Below are 18,348 nucleotides of genomic sequence, written 5' to 3'. Positions count from 1 at the left end.
ACGGTCTTGTAGGAGAGTGTTGACAGTGCTCTTTGATGCTGATGTCCTTCGGTTTGCTGTATGGCGGGTGTCTACTTATACATCTCTTTCTTCCCACCTGCTCTTACCGTTATGATGGAGGTCATCGCGATCGATCGTCTGCCAACTCTTCAATCCGTTGTCCCACCTATGCCCGTGCGATGCCCGTTGGGCGCATGTATCAACCTAGTTGTCAGTAGCCTTGGTCTGAAGTTGCAACAAGCACCCTAAGGCCAACCCTCATTCCATTCGGTATCGGAAGGATGCACTTGGCTCCACCTCCAACAACAGTACATAGTGGTAGTGGACACGGTGAGCGCCGAATGCCCATGATGAACGTTCATCGACCATCTCAGCCTTGACTTCGAAGATAGTTAGCGTCAGCGTCAGCGTAGCATTAGACGACTTTTAGGATGAGCTTGTAACTCATTTGACAGACTTATGCGAAGAGCACATGAGCACGTGATTCTGACCAAACCTTATCCTCAAGAAGCTTATGGTATCCTACAAAGCGCATAAAAATCTGAGGTCGATAGTGAAGGCACCTCATACAAGAAAAAATCTGGACAGGTCTGCAGACTACATCATACCAAAAACTTGCAAACTAGGTGACCTAACGTCAACGTCGACTCCAGGGCGTTCAGCTTTTTCCTAGGTTGGCGTGAAGGCACAAATAATCCTTTAGGGGAGCGGAGTCGCAAACAATGGGACTGCGAGCCCCGGGGCCTGGAGAAATCGTGGTAGGCCTGACACTACCATGCCGATCAACCAGCAGCCACTAGACATGGATGGGGAAGTAATGCGAAGCTAAGAGATGGACGACATGAGCTGAGTGCTTTTCGTCACTTATGGGAAGAAGTAGGCAAAGGTATGGCCGACGGTAAGTCGGTGTGCGTGAAGCCTTGACTAAGACGCGGGATCTGAAAGAGTGTATATGACGAAGACTTGTTTGAAAGGTTGAAGCTAGGTTTTTAGATTTCATACGCCTATCGATGGGATTGATATTGCACAATGTGGTGGCACAGCAGACCAAATGTACATGCATGCATCCCATCGTACATGTCTAACAGGGGCCGCCCGTTCCTCCGCCATGCTCAGTTCCCATGCCCCGTCGCAGCAACACCAGACACACACTGCTCACTTCATCTTCCTAGCGGACCAGTATTGGCGGTGCCACCAGTCCTCCTTGACGACTTGCCCAGCATAAAGTTACCCAGACCACGTGCACCACTGGCAAGAGGCTGCCTGGTCATCGGCGAGTTTTGGTACGAGGAATGCGCATCCTGACTCAAATATGGAGGGGGCTGGCGTGAACCACCGAGAACCGGAAGCTGGCTCCTATGAGCTTGCGAAGGCGTCCCGACTGGAGCTGTGTCTTCACTGTGTTAGCGCGCGATGCTCTCACTCATAATCGAAGGAGTAACTCACGACCAGTGTTGTTCCTCACACCCAGTCCTCGTCTCTGCAACTGTGGATCGAACGGAGGCCCGAGATGGACACCGCCCTGCTGCTGCCGTCCACTGCTCCCAGAACTCCTACTAAAGTCTCTGTTGTGCGGTTTACCACCACCGGCCTGCTGCGACATGTTCATCTGACTGTAGCTGGCCGTTCCGGTCCGCGTGCCAGGAAGGCGGTCGATGAACCGGTCTCCACGAGCAGTCTGGATCGTGTACGCCGCCTCATCACCAGCAGCATGAGCTACCTCCGTTGCCATGACCTTGCTTTTCAATTGCTGGTAGTGCGCTTGGGTCTGCGCATGCGCTTTCGTCTTCTCTTTGAAGGCTTTCTGAAGTTGATGGTTTTTGTCCTCGAGATCCTCCTGTTCGGCTTGCATGGCTACCGGACGGTTAGTATCGGAGCATTCGGAGGAAGAGGATATCGCGAACCCTGCATCTTGTCTTGCAATGCCTTGATCTGCGAATTCGCATCGTGCACGAGCTGATCCATCTGTTGACTGAGCGTATCGTACTTGCCAGTCAAACCTTTCGCGAGGTGCTCCTGATAGATGATCTCCTGCGACGTCTGATAGCTATGGAACGCCAAGCCACGACTGGCACACTCCATGATGATTGTTGGACTCAGGCCGCTTAGTACTGACGTCTTGTAGTCTTCTGATGGATTGAGACCAGCGACAACCACATCGTCGGGGTTGTGCAGCGATGAGTTGCATGCTGGACAAGTTCGATGCGCATTTGTAGATCTCGATAGCCCGGTGACATCTGCGCAATTGCTGCAAAAGACGTGACTTGTGCGATGGTCAGCGAAAAGCGTCAGAGGCAGGTGAGATGGACGAACCTGCACGTAGTAACCACGGCGCGTTCATGCAGCTGCGATCGACACTTGAGCTCATTGCAACGCAGAACGTACTCCATGGCGAGCGGCGATTGTGAAGTGGAGGGAGTTCCGTCGGCGGATGGAGAAAGCACGATGTTGACGCGAAAGCACGTGGTCCGCTCACCGAGGCAAGAGCATCCCAGCTCGTGTAGAATCTCATCGCACCAAGTGTAACATGAATTCGCGTCTTATGGATGTGGTATCTCGCCGCGCTTGCAACACTAAGCAACAGAATGCGTCCGTGGGGTCTGCCGCTTCCGCATTCGAGTCTATCGATCATCCTTGTCAGGCTTCCGCCGTTGTCTTGTGCTCTTCTTGCCAGCCACGGCCGTATCATCCTCCTCTTCGTCCCGGCCCTTTGCGAGTTCACCATCCAACTCCCACTCTTCGGGGTCATACCAGTCTTCGCCATCGCTCATTTCTCCTACATGGGCTTCCGCTTTTGACCACTTGTATACATCCTGCCTCATGCGGTCGGCTTGTAGCAGGCCTTGGTACAAGTCGGATGTTATCCGTGCGACCTCCTCCTGTTTTTGTACGTAGGCCATGAGGAGCATGCGTGTTTCCTCGGCTTCGTTGGGTGGAAGACCAAAGTCGCGGTCTGGCAACGAATCTGACGGATGTATGAAGAGAGGATGTATTGCGCCGACACCACTCGAGGGTGAATGAGGTGGGGAGGGAGTCGAAGCTGCGTGCGCCTGTGCTCGTCTGCGCGTCGTCATCCTATGTGTCTGTTGCGACGCGGTATCAGACGCGTCTTCGGGCGTTCCTTCTCCGTTCTCTTGCGCCTGCTCTGCATCTCCTGCGTGCGTTCCGTTGATCACAGGATGTGCGCCATTGACCCTTTCTGAACTCGCATCGCCGTTGGTCTCGGCCTGTCGACTAGTGCCATTTGGCTGGCCTGCATCCTCCATGTCTACGTCATGGGGACTTTCTATGGTCTCGCGCATGTCCGCATCGTGGGGTTGTTGCTGCTCTCCTTCGCCCGTGCGCCCATTTGCGCTGCTAGCCCATGGCTCCTGGAACGGTGCCCTTCCCATGGCAGCCAGGGCAGCTGGCGCAAACGTGGAGTCGCCCTGTAATTTCACGAAAAGAGTCTTCGCCCGCGCGTTAGTGACCTGCTCTTTTCGAGAAAGGGCTCCAGCTTCGCTCGCGAGGTCTGTGAGATGCCGAGAGGAGTATGCCACACTCAGGGCAGGGTGATTGGGTAGGTCGGCGGCCGAGGTGAGCGGCGCAAGAAGACTCTCGAGCTGTATGTTGCCGTAGGGATTCTCCTCGACAGCCTCCACATCTTCCTCGTCTTCGTAATCTTCTTCGACTTCGACGACATCACCGTCCGCATCGTATCGTGGAGGATTGCGCTGTAGGATGGACCTGTGGTAGCCGGCGTGCTCAATGCGCTGGAGGCGTCAGTCCACAGTCGACACCCGGGTCGCACAAGCCAAGACACACCTTCTTGTACGGTCGCGGGTCAGAAAGGAAGTCTGGGTCGCTGGCGCGCGCATAATGGACCTTGCGCCTCAAATCCTGCTTGTTGCTGTTCAAGGGTGTTTCGGAGTCCTCTGTGTCGGCTGCGCAGTGTTAGCTAGGACTGTGTCGAGGTAGGAATGAGCCTACAGTCGTCTTTTCGCAGCATCTTCCTCTTCATGCTGAAAATGGTATCCATAATCTGCTGCTGTTGGCCCGCCATGGCGTCAGGGCCTCTGGCCAGCGCGAGGGTAAGGTGGTGAAGATGCGGAGTATCGATACGAGCGCGTTCAGCTAGTACAACGACTTGTTGCGCTGTCAAAGGAATTTGGAGGTGGGGTTACGCGTAGCGGCGAAGCTGGATTGCAAAAGTATAGCTGTAGAGTGTTGGAGAGAAAGTGTGGAGGGATCGGGCGGCATAGAGAACGTGCATGGCAAGGGTTCAGCTAGCTTCCCGCGCCCATGTGTCGACCCGCGACCATCGATGACGAAGCCGCGAACAATCTGTACACTATCTCCATGCTGCCACAAACACGCTTGATATCGCCAATTCGATACAGCACCTAGGGAGCGCACGTCTGGCTTTGCGATTCTCGTGCGACGAGCAAATCTCACTCCGCAGCACTTCCGCTCTCCACAACTCCGAAAAGCAGCACCACGTCGACACCACGCTTGTGAGATACAAGCTGGAAACCACGCGACTCGGGCATGGAGTTATAATGGAGGCATACCCATCAGACTTCACTGCGCACAACCTACCGTTTATTGTCCTTTCAGGCCTAGCGACCAGCAAAGAGGCCGATCCCCCTCCATCGGTCCAGCATGTGCTTCCGGGGCGCGCTGTCACAACCATCAGCTCAGATCTACCGCCAGCAGAAGGTGACCGGGCAAATGAACTACTCCAAGAGTTTCTGAGTGCAGATGGCACGAACGCGCCGTGGAATGGGCGTGACTTTAGTCGCCGAGGCATCACGCATGGCTTCAGAATACGGAGTGTAGGAAGGGTACATGCGCCTGCGATTATGCCACGGGAAGGAGCCATGGGCTGATGCTTGCTAGAACTTCCAACTGCCTCCGAAGAAGGCAGATGCGCCCTCAAACTCCGAGACAACCCCTCCAGGCAGTCCCACCATCGCAGCCGCAACATCCTGGGTCCTGCATTCGCCCATATCTCCCCTCTCTCCAGCGTCGCCCTCCTTCCCCGACGGCGTCATCGCTCCTGCCTGGGTCGCCAAGCACCAGCACTACGTTCCTTCCGTATTCGTCTCCTTCTTCAACTTCACCACAGACCCCATTACGAACAGCTTGCACGATAATCAGCTGAAGACGGATATCAACAAGATCAAGAGCCAGATACAAAAGTCAGATTACCGAACAAGATATGTTGTGGTATTGCTGAGTGACAAGACTATCATCGAAGCACCAGACATCGAAGAGCGACTGGCGACGATACGGCGGGCTACAGGCTTGGATCCAAAGAATTCACTCTTCTTTCTGCCTCCAAGGACATCCAAGGTGGAGCTGCAGGCATTCGTTACTTCTATCCTGGCCATACTACAACCTGTCTGTGTCGAATATTATCGAGACCTCACGAAACATGCGCGGAGGAAGAAGGGACGAGGCACAATTCCTCCTCCGACCGCTCCACCAACGCGTGGCACCTCTCAAACGCTGTCGTATCCTGGGTGGGGTGTTCGCTATGACTTCAAGCTGGGTATTCTCGCCGAGTTTCGCCAGGAGATGGACGCTGCACAGCGACACTACGGGGCTGCGTTAGAGGCATTGTTTGGTGCCGAGGGCTTGTTTGAAACAACGGCAAGCTGGTCTCCAAGATGGGACGAGATACGGTTGCTAGCAGATATCATCGCACTACGGCACATTCGATGTCAACTATGGAACAATTTCCCTACTTCCGCGGTCCAGTCTTGGTTGCGATACAAGTGGAGATTACAAGACGTGCTCGATCGCCGGGGCAAGGGTACTAACAACTACGGTTGGCAGGCTTGGGAATCTACATGGGCCCAAGTGATGGCTGAGACCGTACGACGAACAGAGTTGCCAGTCTTCAAGATACGAGATCCTGTCCCGGACACAGATCCCTTGCCAGACATCCCTAATTCGCTATACTCTCAGCCCGAGAAACAGTTCCCGGTAGGAGAAAGACTACCACCATGGGAACTGTTACATCATGCCGGATATTGGCACAAGATTGCCAGTGACCACGCGAAGAGGCGCTACATCCTTGCCAGAGAGATGCCAGAGGAAGACCGAACACCACCAGGCATGTCTCCTGCCGCCAAGGTCTCGGCTCGAAACCAGATATACGATCACTACCTCGTTCCGCAACCTCACGAAGAGTATCCTGTACCTGGTATCGGCAATGGATTCGAGCACTGGAAAGACATCTCATCGAAGCTTACTGCCGCGATAGCTGAGTTTAGAGCTCGGGGACAACACCGGAAAGTAGATCAGTTGCAACTCGAGGTGGCTCGAACATTACTTCACGTAAAAAGATTTGACGATGCCTTCAAAGTACTGCGATCACTCTGGGAAACGATGGCATGGCGGAAAGAAGGATGGTGGAGCTTAGCTTCGGAGGTAGTATGGACTCTGCATGAGTGCGCACTGCGAGTACAGAGCCGAGAATCATATGTTGCAACGGAGTGGGAGCTGTATAGTCAAAGTCAGTGTTACTCGTCTTTTACACGAAGCTTCACTAACGGCCACCAGCGATTCCTGGCAAGACAAAATACAAGTACGACTTGATGACATGTTTGGACGTCTTCTCGGATGCGACTGCCGATAAGGTGAGCGTGAGTTTAAATGCTAAAGACCACATATCCTGCTGTAAGTGCGACACCCGTTTCCAAAATTTAAAGGCTGACCTTGCAGTGTCGACGTCGTTCGCCTTTGCCGAAGCCGAAGGCAATGTTGGCGAACCCCTTCATGCACAACTTGCCATCAGCTCCAATGCTCGACCAGGCTCCGCCCCTATCACGTTATCTTTTCTCCAATATCAGTTCAATGGTGGTTTGGCTGAAGTCCGCTTGAATCACAACGCCGACGAACCCTCTGGAAGTACCTCAATCATGTACACCTGCACATTAGAAGAGACTCACTCCGCTACCGGAAAGCCACGCTGGGCCGGAACAGCTGATCTGACGCTCCACCCGGGGCAGACTAAAGTGTACAGTCTGCCACTCATTCTGCGCGAGTCTGGGGATGTCGATGTTGTCGCGTGCGTCTTCGGCATCAGCACGGAAAAGTTTGATCTCGTTTGCTCAGACACAGACCCAGAGACTCCAACTCATCCGGTTTGGTGGATTAAGTCAGATACCAAGATCAAATCAAGATCATTGAAGCATGGATCTGGTATGTCGGTGCACATACTACCCAAACCGCCAAAGATGGAAATCAACCTACCGGACGTTCGCAACCAGTACTACACGGATGAGTCCGTGACGCTAGCGATAGAGATTCTGAACCAAGAAGAAGAGGACACTGAAGCTGTCCTTGAAGTGCGATTACTGGGCCGCTCCAAAGACACTCTGAGCTACACCTGGGTCGAGCGTCCGGCAGAGTCACCCATGAAGGAAGTCCCACCAGCACTCGACGGGTCAGCAGATGTAGATCTCCCGGGCCATGTAGTAGGGAAGCTAGCCCAGGGTGCACGAACAACAGAGCGAATCCGTTTCACTGCACCCGCAGATCCAGCAGACTACGCCTTGGAAGTCAAGGTACTATACCACCTCCTCAGCGACCGCGACATACCCATCTCCAAGATCATGGTCGCAGATCTCGTCTTCAACGCACCCTTCGAAGCGAGCTACGACCTCATGGCACGCGTGCACCCCGATCCATGGCCCAGCTACTTCGAGCTCCAAGAGGCCGAAAGCAACGTCAACCCCGAATCGCCCGATGCATTCGGTATCGCACAGAAATGGGGACTACGAGCCAAAGTCGCATCCTTCGCCGACGAACAGCTCATCGTCAGCGACCTAGCCGTCCAAGTCCACAGCATCCACGGTGGCGCAACATGCGACGTCACGAAAGAATCCAGCATTGCAGAAACTCCCATGGAACCCCAGGTTCTCAGCGAATGGGGCTTCAGCCTGGATATCCGGAAGAACAACCTCGAAGAACGTCGCTCCACCGCCCTCGACACAACTCTCAACATAACATGGAAGCGCACATCCGACCCCACCGCCTCCCCAGTAACATCCTCCCTCCCCATCCCCCGCATCCAAATCCCCTCCTCAGAACCCCGCGTCCTCGCCTCCCACCACCTCTCTCCCACCACTCCTTCTCTCATCCATCTCGACTACGTCCTCGAGAACCCCACCATGCACTTCCTCACTTTCGAACTCGCCATGGAAGCCAGCGAGGACTTCGGTTTCAGCGGACCCAAACTAAGGACGCTGCATCTCCTGCCTATGAGCCGGCAGACGGTACGGTATAATTTGCTGTCGAATGTGGAAGGGGATTGGATTATGCCGAATCTGAAGGTTACGGATCGGTACTTTAATAAGACGTTGAAGGTGCAGGGGACGGAGGGGATGAGGGTGGATAAGAAGGGGGTGGGGATTTGGGTGCCTGGTGATGTTGGAGAGGCGGAGCAAGAAGTGGGGGAAGGGAAGGTAGAGTAGGGGATGGAAGTAAGTCGGTTGAGAGCTTAGCGGTCTTGATGAGTGATGCAGTAGATGAGCTTGCGCCCGTAGAATTGTCCTTTCAATATACGAATGATGATGGTCAAATGCTAAATGCCCTATGTGCAACCGCCCTTGATATGTTGATTACTCCTGTGCATCACATCTCCCACGCATATCCCCAAGCCCCTCCCAAGTCACGACAATCTACCCAGACCCCCTACCCTTCGTCACCGGATCCCTCCCCGGCACCACAGCATCCCTCCAAAGATCCTCATCCTGCTCATGCCTTGGGATAAAACGCCGTGGCTCCGTAAACATCGTCTCACCGGTGATAAGCGGCATGGACATTGTAGTATCTATATTGTTCTGAAATCTCATCAGCTATTAGGGACTCCCGGAGAGGATTATGTGGGGAGGAAGGAGGAGGAGGCTGGGCATACTGCTGTGGTTGTTGCGGTTCTTCGCCGTAGTAGATTGGGGCTTCGAAGTCGGTGGCGGCGTGGGAGAGGATTGTGGGGTCGATTCCGGGGATTTGCGTTGATGAGGGTGGGTGGGATTGGGATGGTTGTTGGGAGATGGTGGTTTGGGGTGTGGTCATTGTGTTTGTTGGCTGTGACTGTGATTGTGGAGCGCTGGCATCAACTTCGACGATCTTGTCCTCTTGTACTCTTACTTCGCGGTCTCGCAGGCGGCGCATTAATCCCAGAAATTGTGAGTTCTGGAATTTCTCGCTTGTGTTGTCTGCTACGCGCTCTAGCAGCCGGCCTGCTGTTGCCGCCATCTCATCATCTTCGTTTCTTGGCGGTTGTTCTTGCTTCTGCTCTTCTTCTGGTTTCTGTTCGAAGTGTTGTAGCGGCTCTGGCGTTCGCATGTAGCCTGCTGCTTCTAGATCCTGCCATATTTGCTCTTCGCTCATCTGGACGCGTGATCCGAGTGGATATTGTGACATGAGGCGTTGGTTGATGGCTTTGATGAGCTCCTCGGCACGGGTCTTGACTTCTTGAGGCGCATCGCGATTTACGATTCTTTGAAGAGAATCGACAATCCATTTCCCTTCGTTCGCATCTTGGACCAGAGTACCGCTCTTCTCCAGGCGATCCATGTTCTCGAGGTAGGCTACTGCTTCGTCGGTTCGCCCGAGACCGGTTTCGCTCCAGACTTGGATGGCGGAGTAGACAGCTAAGCTCACAGTCAGCACTCGTAGTTGGTTAGACGGACACTACACACCTGGCCGCGTTTCTCGTATCCGTTGAAGAAGAGGATCCATCTCACCCGGCCGGTCCAGATCCAGCGCCTCTTGCGCTGGCTGTGTGTGTACTTGCTCTGCCTCTGCCGTCTCCATCATGTCTTGTTGCGCCTGCGCAAATGCTTGTTCGAAAGCCGCCTCGTCGAACGCTGGTACGTCATCCTGGGCGCGCTGCTTCCCTTGCGCGACCTCTGAGACTTGGGCGTTCTGGAAAGTCGGTGTCTGCATGTATGCTTGTCCACCAAATCCACCCATGTTGTACCCCGACATACCTCCATACGGGGTTTGCTGTAATGCAGGCGCCTGTACGACCGGAGCCTGCTGCCTCAAGAAGTCCTGATGCCATGCTGACGCTGCGCTCGCCGGCTGCTGTCGCTGTTGTTGCAACGTCTGTGGAGGCGGACTGCTAACATTCAAGCGTTGAAAGTCGGCCGCCCAGTCGGGTGCTTGTGGAGCTTGCGCAAACTGGGGAAGAGGTTGCGCGAATCGTGGATCGAAAGGTTGGAAGTTTTGTGTTTGAAGAGGCCGGCCGCCGGCTTGAAAGGCTTCAAACTCGTTATCTAACGCGCCTACATTTGGCCCCGGAGATGATCTAAAGCCCTGCTACAGTTTAGATGGCGAAGCGCAAGTTTCGAGTATAACCACACACCTGCGCCGGTGAATGTCTGCCCACCAAGCGGTCCTGCTGAAGCGTACGGTCTACGGTCGTGTGCTTCTGGAAGTTTTGCAGGGCATTTGAAGGCCCACAAAGCTCCGCCATGTCGAATATAGAAAGCGAAAAAGTACACTAAGAGGGGTATCAACGCATGCTAGAAGGAAAGTGTGAGAGAGTCTGTTGGAGTGATGGTGTCGCGGCAACTGAGCGACATGTTCCCGGAGATCAGAAGCCGACCGCATGCCGAGGCAAGAGGCGTGAGTGGGCCCCACGCGTCAGCCCTAGAGCTGTCAGGCAGGTGCGATCCATGGATGACGCACACGCACGTGCTACACTCTTCACTCCCCAAATTCTGTGAAAGCGGCAGTTGGTAAGATCGCGCGTGGCATAAATTAAGTCACACGTCTACGAGCTGGAATGGATTAGAAGATCAGCACTGTCCGTCCAAAAAGTGTAGACCCGAATCGACGTAGCACAACACCGGTGAAGAGCTGGAAGTCGTTGAGACGCACGAACATGCGCGGAGAGTTACACAGCAGTATGGGCGAGTCAGATAGGTTAAGTAACATGCGTTCCAATCGAGAGCGACGGTAATTCAAAACCATGCATAGAGAACTACATAACAGAACAACCGAGCAAAGGTACCTATATATGTGTATAAAATCCTAGAGAGAAGATTGGTATATGTCGTCATGAGCAAAGAGAAACCAACTCCTCCAAAACACAAACGCATCATAAACCCCCATCTCAACCCCCTCATCTACCATAAAACATCTCTCCCAAACTAATATTCGCCTGCCTAGACGAACCCCCAACCACACTCCTCGACCTAGACCTCGACTTCTTCCTCACAAAAGCATACTCCTTCTTACCGTGTCTATCCCTCCCTTCCGATTCAATGAACAACTTGCTACCGTGTCCAGTGCGCAGACGACGGGTATGCTCGAAGAGGATGTCGGTTTCGCGTTGGGACATTTCGCGGAGGACGATGATGTATTCGGGGTTCTGGGTAGGATGTTAGTAGAGTACTTGGTAGCAGAGTATAGGGTTGGTGGATGAGGACTTACAACGTCGAATTCGTAGGGGATGTCGTAGTAGTGCAGCGTCTCGACGTCGAGATGGCTTCTGTGTACCTTGGCGTAGGTAGGCGGAGGTGCAATAGCGATTTGATGCGAAGAAGAATGCGAGTGAGAATGAGAGTGGTGATGGTGCGGTGGTGGCGGAGGCGCAGGAGGAGCAATTGGATGGAGAGGATGGTTAGGCATCATGCCCGCCTGAAGCTCTCTCTGCTTGTCCGGGTTGACGAGCGCCTGGATCTGGTTGTCTTGGAAGCCGAATTGAGCGAGTCGCTTGCGCATCGTCTCCTCGAGCTCCTTCTCCTGGGCCTCTTTCCTTCGCTTCTCAGCTTCTTCTGCCGCTTGCTGCTTTCGCGTGAAGGCGTCGAATTCTTCCTTTTCCTTGCGCTTTCGCTCTTCTTCTTCAAGTTTGAGCTTCATGATGAGCTCCTCCTTTGCTCGCTTCTCCTTGTCGGCGTCTAGAATCTTCTTGCGCTCGTACTCGTAGATGATACGGTCTTTCTCTGCTTGAGCTTCGGCCTCTTCTTTGGCCTTCTTCCGTTGGTATTCATCGACAGCACGCTGTTGAGCTTCCTTTGCCTCTCTTGCCTGTTTAGCTACTTTGGCTTCGTTGTCAGCGATGATTCGCTTGCGCTCTTCTTCAAACGCCTTTTCCTTGAGTTCACGCTCACGTGCCTCCTTCTCAAGCTTAGCCGTGTTCTCCGCAATGATGCGCGCGCGTTCTTCGTTCTCTCGCTTCTTCTTCTTCTCCATGTCAGAAAGGATCTTCTCACGCTGTTCCTCGGCCTCGCGTTGCTCTCTGGCTTGCTTGAGCTTGGCCTCGGCAAGTATTCGCTTGCGTTCATCATCCTGTTCTCTCTGCTCCCTCTCTAGTTTGGCAAGCATCTTGTCGCGCTGTTCCTCAGCCTCCCTTTGCTCTCTGGACATCTTCGCCCTGTTCTCGGCGATGATTTGAGCTTTCTTCCTCTCCTCGTCGATATCGCGTCGCTCGCGGTCTCGGTCTTCCCTCTCTCGCTTCAACTCCCAATCGCGACGCATACTCTCCTCCATTCTCTTGATGTTTTCCGCTTCTAGCTCACGGTCCCTTCTATCATGGATGAACTCAAGCTCAACCCTGCGCCTGGCCAATTCTTCCCGTCTCTCGGTTTCCCTCTCCCAACGTTCTCGTTCAGCCTTCTCTTCGGCTTCTTCAAGGCGTTGCTGCGTTAGTGCCTCTTGCACCTTATCCTTGTAGCCATCTGACGAGTGATGACGTCTTTCCCTTTCGAGTTGCTGTTCAGCGTCCCGAAGCCGCTGCTCAGCAAGTGTCAACTTGACTTTGTCCTCGTAACTACGGTCTGGCGAATGATGATGGTATCGCTCCTGACGCTCCCTCTCAAGTCTATCTTCAAGATCTCGAAGACGCTGCTCGGCAAGTGTCAACTTGATCTTGTCTTCGTAGTTCGGCTCGGGAGCACGTTGATGCTCATACTCGTGCCTAGAGCGCGAACGGTGCTCCTTCTTTATGTCTGCTCGCAGCGCAGCGATATTGTCTTCCAGGTCCTCAAACCCACCAGGCATGCGTCGGCCACGGGGACTGGCGTCTTGACCCTTTTGCTCAGTGCGTACATGGGGGTGGCTGTCGTTGTCCAGGTGACTGGTGTTGTAGATTGTCACGTTGGGAGCAGGCGCATGGCCTTGTGAGCGAGTTCGATGGAGACCGGTCGTATAGTGCACTTCTGGAGCCAGAAACTCTGTCGTGCGACGAGCGTAGTCAGGACGATAGACCTCGTCGTCTTGGACCCTCCGCGGTGGGGGTCGGGGTGCGGGGGGATGAACATGACGGGTGTGAATGTTCAGAGTGTCCTTTGTGATCTTCTGCCTGTACCACTCATCATCCGTCGAGTTGCCAGGATCCCAGTCGGATGCTCGTGGCATAGTGGGCGAAGAGGCTGAAAATTGGAGTGAAAAGTAGAAAAACTATCCCGACTGTTCAGTCTGAAATCTCAAGTGAGGACAAAGCAGAGCAATCAATCCAAAACCTTTGGGTTGGTCTCAGTTGCGGCGTGGACACACAGAGCGGGGTCGACGCTGAGGGGGCGGCACAGCAGCAGAGGTGACACGGTATAAAGAGAAGGTAACGTAAGAAAGCGGAAATGTCAGCAAAGGTGCGGCTGCAGCAGAACTTGAAGGAATTGCGCCCCTCTTGCTGGAATGGGGGCTGAAAGCTGCCTGATCACTAGCGGCATCCTCATGCGCCCGGTCTTGTGAACACAAATCAGCCGGAAGGCATATTTGACCTATCAACGATAGTGTAGGAGGCCGTCCACATGCCTGCATCCCCTCTGCGCTGTTGTAGCGCTGCAGTGTGCGATTCTTGCGACGGCTTTACCCTACATCCTTCGGTCTCTCCAGCTAGCGGCACGAGGATGGTGATGGTTTGGTGGGGCATGTCGAAAATAACACTAATCAAGCGCCATCAAGCGCCAAAGCCTCCATCTACTCTAGGCTGGGGGCGGAAGTGACATATCAAGTAAGCCTTGTTAGTGTACAGCGCTGCTATCAAGTAACCCGATCAATCTCCAAGTGTCAACTTCGTGGATACTCCCACTCCGTTGATCTCCCTTTGACGCGCGCTCCAAGACACATGTTCTACATGCTTCAGCGCCTCCTGAAACAGCTCCGCTCGCGTGCGACCCGCCGAGGTATCGTGACCAACAAGCTGATCGGAGTAAGCCTTCATGTGCCCTGGGCCGCGTTTTCGGCTAGAGCAGCCCCAAGATCGTCTTCGATAGCCACAGCTCTTCAGCCGCACCTTTCCAGTCGGGGTCGGTCCGAAATTCCAGGCTTTCGGTCTTCATTAGATGGTGTGAACTTTGACGAGATAGGTATTCCGTGAGAGACGTTAAGATGTAGATCGTTTATTCCATTTGAACACTCCAATGTGCATGTGAGCGAAGAGGGTCTAGCCGAGTGTCGGCGCCAGCGAACGCCGGCTATGCAAGTATCGTACAGTTCGTAATTATATCTTCTCCTCGACGACTTCCTTCAAAGTCTCCGCTCGTCGAATCAGCTCTTCGTAGACTGTCCAGGCAAGCGCACTGCTCATTGCCTTCCTCGCGATCCTAATACCAAGTCCATCGAACAAGCTGCGCATACCTTCCTCCGCAAGCATCTTCTTGCTCGCCTGTACCATATTGCCGTACTTGTGGGGCATAAGCTGTATGCGCGTTTTGATAGCATCGAACGGATTCGTAATAGTTGTCCCCAGCCCCGCTGCAGCAACACCCGAGATGAAGTTTATCCCCGCGGATGTGCTGGTAGACAGCTTAGTGGCGGTGCCGGATGTCTCTTCAATCTTGGTTGCGAGACTAGAAAGTTTCCGTTTCGATTGTTCGTAGAAGAGGACGTAGAGCCCCGCGTAGGGTGCATCACGAACGGCTGTTGCGCCGAAACCAGCGAAGAAGCCTTTGAGTCCTTCTGTTCGGAAGATGTCTCGAGATGCGGTGAAGAGCGAATTGTACGAGTACAAACTACTCTCGTACCGCACTTTCAAAACGGTTATGGGCATCATGATGAAGCCCGCCCATGTTCGCGCAAAGGCTCCCGTCGCCAGATTCGCCGTGTTGCTCAGTTTGGGCAGAGAGCTCGAGTGCTCCGCGCCTTTGACTGCTGCATCGCTGCTGCCCGCCGCGACCAGACTCGCTCTATGTCGCAACGCGTTGAGACTTGAAAAGTATATAGCAGAGCCAAACCCTGTGCGCAGGGTACTTGGTAATGTGCCCCTCCAGAACTGACGTATCGGGTTCGGTCCGCTGGCTATCGACTGGATGGTACCGAGGAGTGTGCTCGAGCGGGATTGTTGGACGCGGGTTTTGAGGAGGTCGGCGGGTTGGAGAAGGACGGCAGACAGGATGCCTGAGTTTAGGCCGGCGAAGAAGTGGACTGCGCAATTGTTAGTGACTGGTAAACGCTAGCTGTCGCAATAGCAATTATGCTCTTCGCTCTTTCCACTTACAGTAGGACGACGAGCGCTTTCCGCGGGCGCCATCTGACATTGCCGAGGCGTCAAGTATTCAATTCCTATCTTAAGAGATTTGAAGCTGCAGTACGCATCATGGTAACAGCCCTGGAAGACTGGCCGCAAATATTAGGGTGAGAGGGTAACAACGTGTCTGTCGGTCTCACGCGAAAAAGTGTCATGACGACATGTTCCGAGCCTCGGCGAGTCGGTGATATTTTCGCTTGCGTCTGGTACCGCGTCTATCAACGATACATCCTTGATGAACTCATGAACTTCGTAGACATTATTGGCATCGTAAATGGAAAGTTCGTTGTCAAAAAAACTGGCCATACATGTATTCATCAGATCGCATTATCTTGATCTTGAGCTTAATCAATATTACGAAGTGGCACCTTCTCAACCCTATCATACATCGCTCCATAGATCCTACAAATGACCCCAGAAGCCTAGCAATCACGTATTCGGTGGTGCAATATGTGAGAGCAAATGCGGTCCTCCATCAGTCCTCATCATCTTCGTCGTCTCCAAAGATAGCCTTGAAAACATCCTCAGAAGCCCGTTCATTCGAAAGCGCCTCATTCTTCTCCACGTCCACAGCTGCATGCCCACTCTGTTCCGTAGCCATAGCTGCAGCCGGGACAGCAGCTTCCGACGCCTGTCCCATCCAAGCCGGCCGCTGAAGCGCAGGACCGTTAGTCAAAAACTCATGTTGCAACTTCTCCATAGCCGACTTGGATACTGCTTCTTCCGTCTGCGATTTGAAGTGGCTTTCGCCAGCATCAAACTCCGGTGGCATGTCTGGCGGGGGCTTGACGTTGAAGCGTTTGCAAATGAGTCGCGATGGGTAGAAGGGGAAACTACTTCGAGTCATGGGACCGTACATGCCTAGCTTCGCCGCCTGCTCTGCGGGATCTTCTGGCTTTGCGGCTGGCTGTCGTAGAGGGTTCGCATTCGCTGCTCCACCATCATTTCCGTTCAAGGTTGAGGATGACGCGGATGTGAATCGGGAGGCCATAATGCCAGTCGTGGGCTTGAATACTTCTGCAGCATGTGCAAACTCCTGAAGTTCTTTGATCCAGTCTGAGATTGATACGCCCTCCCTTCGTTCTGGCAGGTCCTCCTTCAGTCCTGCTTTCAACTCCAGGAAGCCGACATAACGCGCACGCTTCTGCATGTCCTCAGCATAAGGCATCCAGCCCGTCGCACCCTTGGCAAGTGCTGCAGCTGCCACGTTCTTATCGAGAGTAGGCACGAGGCTCCACAAGTCCTTTGGCTGGGCTTTGCTTGCGGGCAAGTGTCCTTCAGGAGCAGCTTCTCCCAGGCCCTGGGGCAGATCGGCTTTACCAGATAACGCAGCCAACCGATCTCGGGCGTCCTTGGGTATGAAGTCGAAGATGGACTTTCCGGGCAAAGCTTTCTCCCCCAAAAGTGCCGAACGGCCTTTTGCGTCGAGTGTCGATGCTTTCGCGGCGTCTGCTACAGACTGGTAGTCTTTTGACTCCGAGGTTGGCGCGACACTCTTTGAAGACTTCCAGCCTGGAGGTATCTTCGGTGGAGGATATTTAGGCTTGCTGGTGAGTTCGGTGAGACCGGCCGCAAACGTGAAGCCACTCAACGGAGATCTCCCATCTACAGATGGCCTGCTCAGTGAGACCAAAGCTTTCGACGAACTCTTCTTAGAGACAAAGACATGCTTCTCTCCTGCTCCTGGTTTGGCGAATTTACTCGGCTTCTTCCCCTTCTTCTCCTTTCCTATGGTCTTGTTGAATGTGATCTTCGGACCCAATTCGTACGGGTCCTCGTCGTCCGAGCCGGTATCGTTGAGCACACCAACGCCAAAGGAAGACTTTTTCAGCGCAGGCTTCTTAACAGTTGATGCCTTCTTCGGAGCTCCGAGGTAATGTAGGTCGAACTTGGATGGACGATCCACAGCCTCTTCTTCCACAGCACCCAGGCGGGCTTCTGACGTGTATCCCAGGCCTTTGCGACGGACCTCTTCTCGTGGCAAAGTCATAATGAGAGCATCTTGAGGCGCAAACAGATGAGCTGCATCGTCCTTGGAACCGGATGTGCCATCTTCCAGGTCAGCATTCCGGCGCACCTTGCGACCAATGCCCTGATCTCGTCGCCAGCCCATCTTCTGCGCAATCTTGACGCCCATTGTCTCCTCCTGGGTCACGAACAGCCCGAATAGTCCATCGTCGTTCGCCAGTCCAGTTTCGCCTATGCCGGCAAAGTTCTGCGCAGTCTCCAGTTGGCGCGATTCAGCTGCTGCTGCCAGATCCTCCTCGTCCATAAAATCTTCGGCTCGCTGGGTCGGGCCATTCGGCTGGTCTTTGTTGCGGTTTGCGCGCGAGGAAACGAAGGTTTTCGGGGTCCATCCTTCTTTAGATCCAACTGTATTAAAGTATCTTAGCATAGTCAAGAAGTCTTGCGTTCGTCAAAGTATGGCTCGGAAACTTACCCTGCACTGAAACCTCCAGTGAATGCGCCGTGGAGTCTCCGGCGACCTCGCTCGTCCGTCACGGTCTGCTTCCACACGGGCACGAAAGCGCCATCATCGGCCTCTTCTTCGGGGAGCCCGGTGCCTAGGGAGATGTAGGTTGTCGGTCCGCCGCGAGAGCGCTTTTGCGCGTTAGTCGGGGAAGGCGCGCGCGGCCGCTTGTATGCCATGGTGATAGATATTGGGAGTGGAGTTGCGCAGGTCGTGAGATGTTGTTTCGGGACCAGATTCCTAGAGCCAGATTTGGCTAACGCAATCCGTAGACCAGGTTCGTCCAGCAGTCAAGCAGTCACCAGCCAAGCGAGGGAAAGTTGAAGCGGATCACGAGTAAGCGGCCGATGGGTGACTAATCAGCCGCGATGCTATTGGCTGAGGGACGCTTACCCAGCGACCAAGC

General features: G+C 53.9%; 6 protein-coding genes across 6 annotated transcripts; 1 reads left to right on the top strand and 5 right to left on the bottom strand.

The window, feature by feature from the left end:
• Positions 1–1,160: 1,160 nt before the first annotated feature.
• On the bottom strand, positions 1,161–2,082 carry J4E86_011542 (uncharacterized protein; the record flags this gene model as incomplete). The annotated part of the gene is made up of 3 exons (XM_051452033.1): positions 1,161–1,381; positions 1,447–1,854; positions 1,905–2,082. 3 exons carry the CDS (start codon positions 2,080–2,082, stop codon positions 1,161–1,163), a joined length of 807 nt encoding a protein of 268 aa, XP_051296829.1.
• A 539-nt stretch (positions 2,083–2,621) lies between these two features.
• On the bottom strand, positions 2,622–4,042 carry J4E86_011541 (uncharacterized protein; the record flags this gene model as incomplete). Its single annotated transcript, XM_051452032.1, has 3 exons — positions 2,622–3,752; positions 3,805–3,923; positions 3,970–4,042. 3 exons carry the CDS (start codon positions 4,040–4,042, stop codon positions 2,622–2,624), a joined length of 1,323 nt encoding a protein of 440 aa, XP_051296828.1.
• A 496-nt stretch (positions 4,043–4,538) lies between these two features.
• On the top strand, positions 4,539–8,465 carry J4E86_011540 (uncharacterized protein; the record flags this gene model as incomplete). Its single annotated transcript, XM_051452031.1, has 4 exons — positions 4,539–4,823; positions 4,879–6,502; positions 6,550–6,666; positions 6,712–8,465. The coding sequence occupies 4 exons, from the start codon at positions 4,539–4,541 to the stop codon at positions 8,463–8,465; spliced, it is 3,780 nt and encodes a 1,259-aa protein (XP_051296827.1).
• Positions 8,466–8,790: 325 nt separating this feature from the next.
• Positions 8,791–13,362, bottom strand: J4E86_011539 (uncharacterized protein; the record flags this gene model as incomplete). The annotated part of the gene is made up of 4 exons (XM_051452030.1): positions 8,791–9,647; positions 9,696–10,274; positions 11,179–11,374; positions 11,437–13,362. The coding sequence occupies 4 exons, from the start codon at positions 13,360–13,362 to the stop codon at positions 8,791–8,793; spliced, it is 3,558 nt and encodes a 1,185-aa protein (XP_051296826.1).
• A 1,084-nt stretch (positions 13,363–14,446) lies between these two features.
• On the bottom strand, positions 14,447–15,482 carry J4E86_011538 (uncharacterized protein; the record flags this gene model as incomplete). Its single annotated transcript, XM_051452029.1, has 2 exons — positions 14,447–15,369; positions 15,443–15,482. The coding sequence occupies 2 exons, from the start codon at positions 15,480–15,482 to the stop codon at positions 14,447–14,449; spliced, it is 963 nt and encodes a 320-aa protein (XP_051296825.1).
• Positions 15,483–15,947: 465 nt separating this feature from the next.
• Positions 15,948–18,121, bottom strand: J4E86_011537 (uncharacterized protein; the record flags this gene model as incomplete). The annotated part of the gene is made up of 2 exons (XM_051452028.1): positions 15,948–17,859; positions 17,913–18,121. The coding sequence occupies 2 exons, from the start codon at positions 18,119–18,121 to the stop codon at positions 15,948–15,950; spliced, it is 2,121 nt and encodes a 706-aa protein (XP_051296824.1).
• Positions 18,122–18,348: the final 227 nt, after the last annotated feature.

Source organism: Alternaria arbusti, assembly GCF_024043155.1.
Source record: "Alternaria arbusti strain BMP 1465 chromosome Unknown scaffold_36, whole genome shotgun sequence".
Lineage (NCBI taxonomy): Eukaryota > Fungi > Ascomycota > Dothideomycetes > Pleosporales > Pleosporaceae > Alternaria > Alternaria arbusti.
The sequence above is the reverse complement of the archived record's forward strand: the minus strand, read 5'-3'. Positions and strand labels throughout refer to the sequence as shown.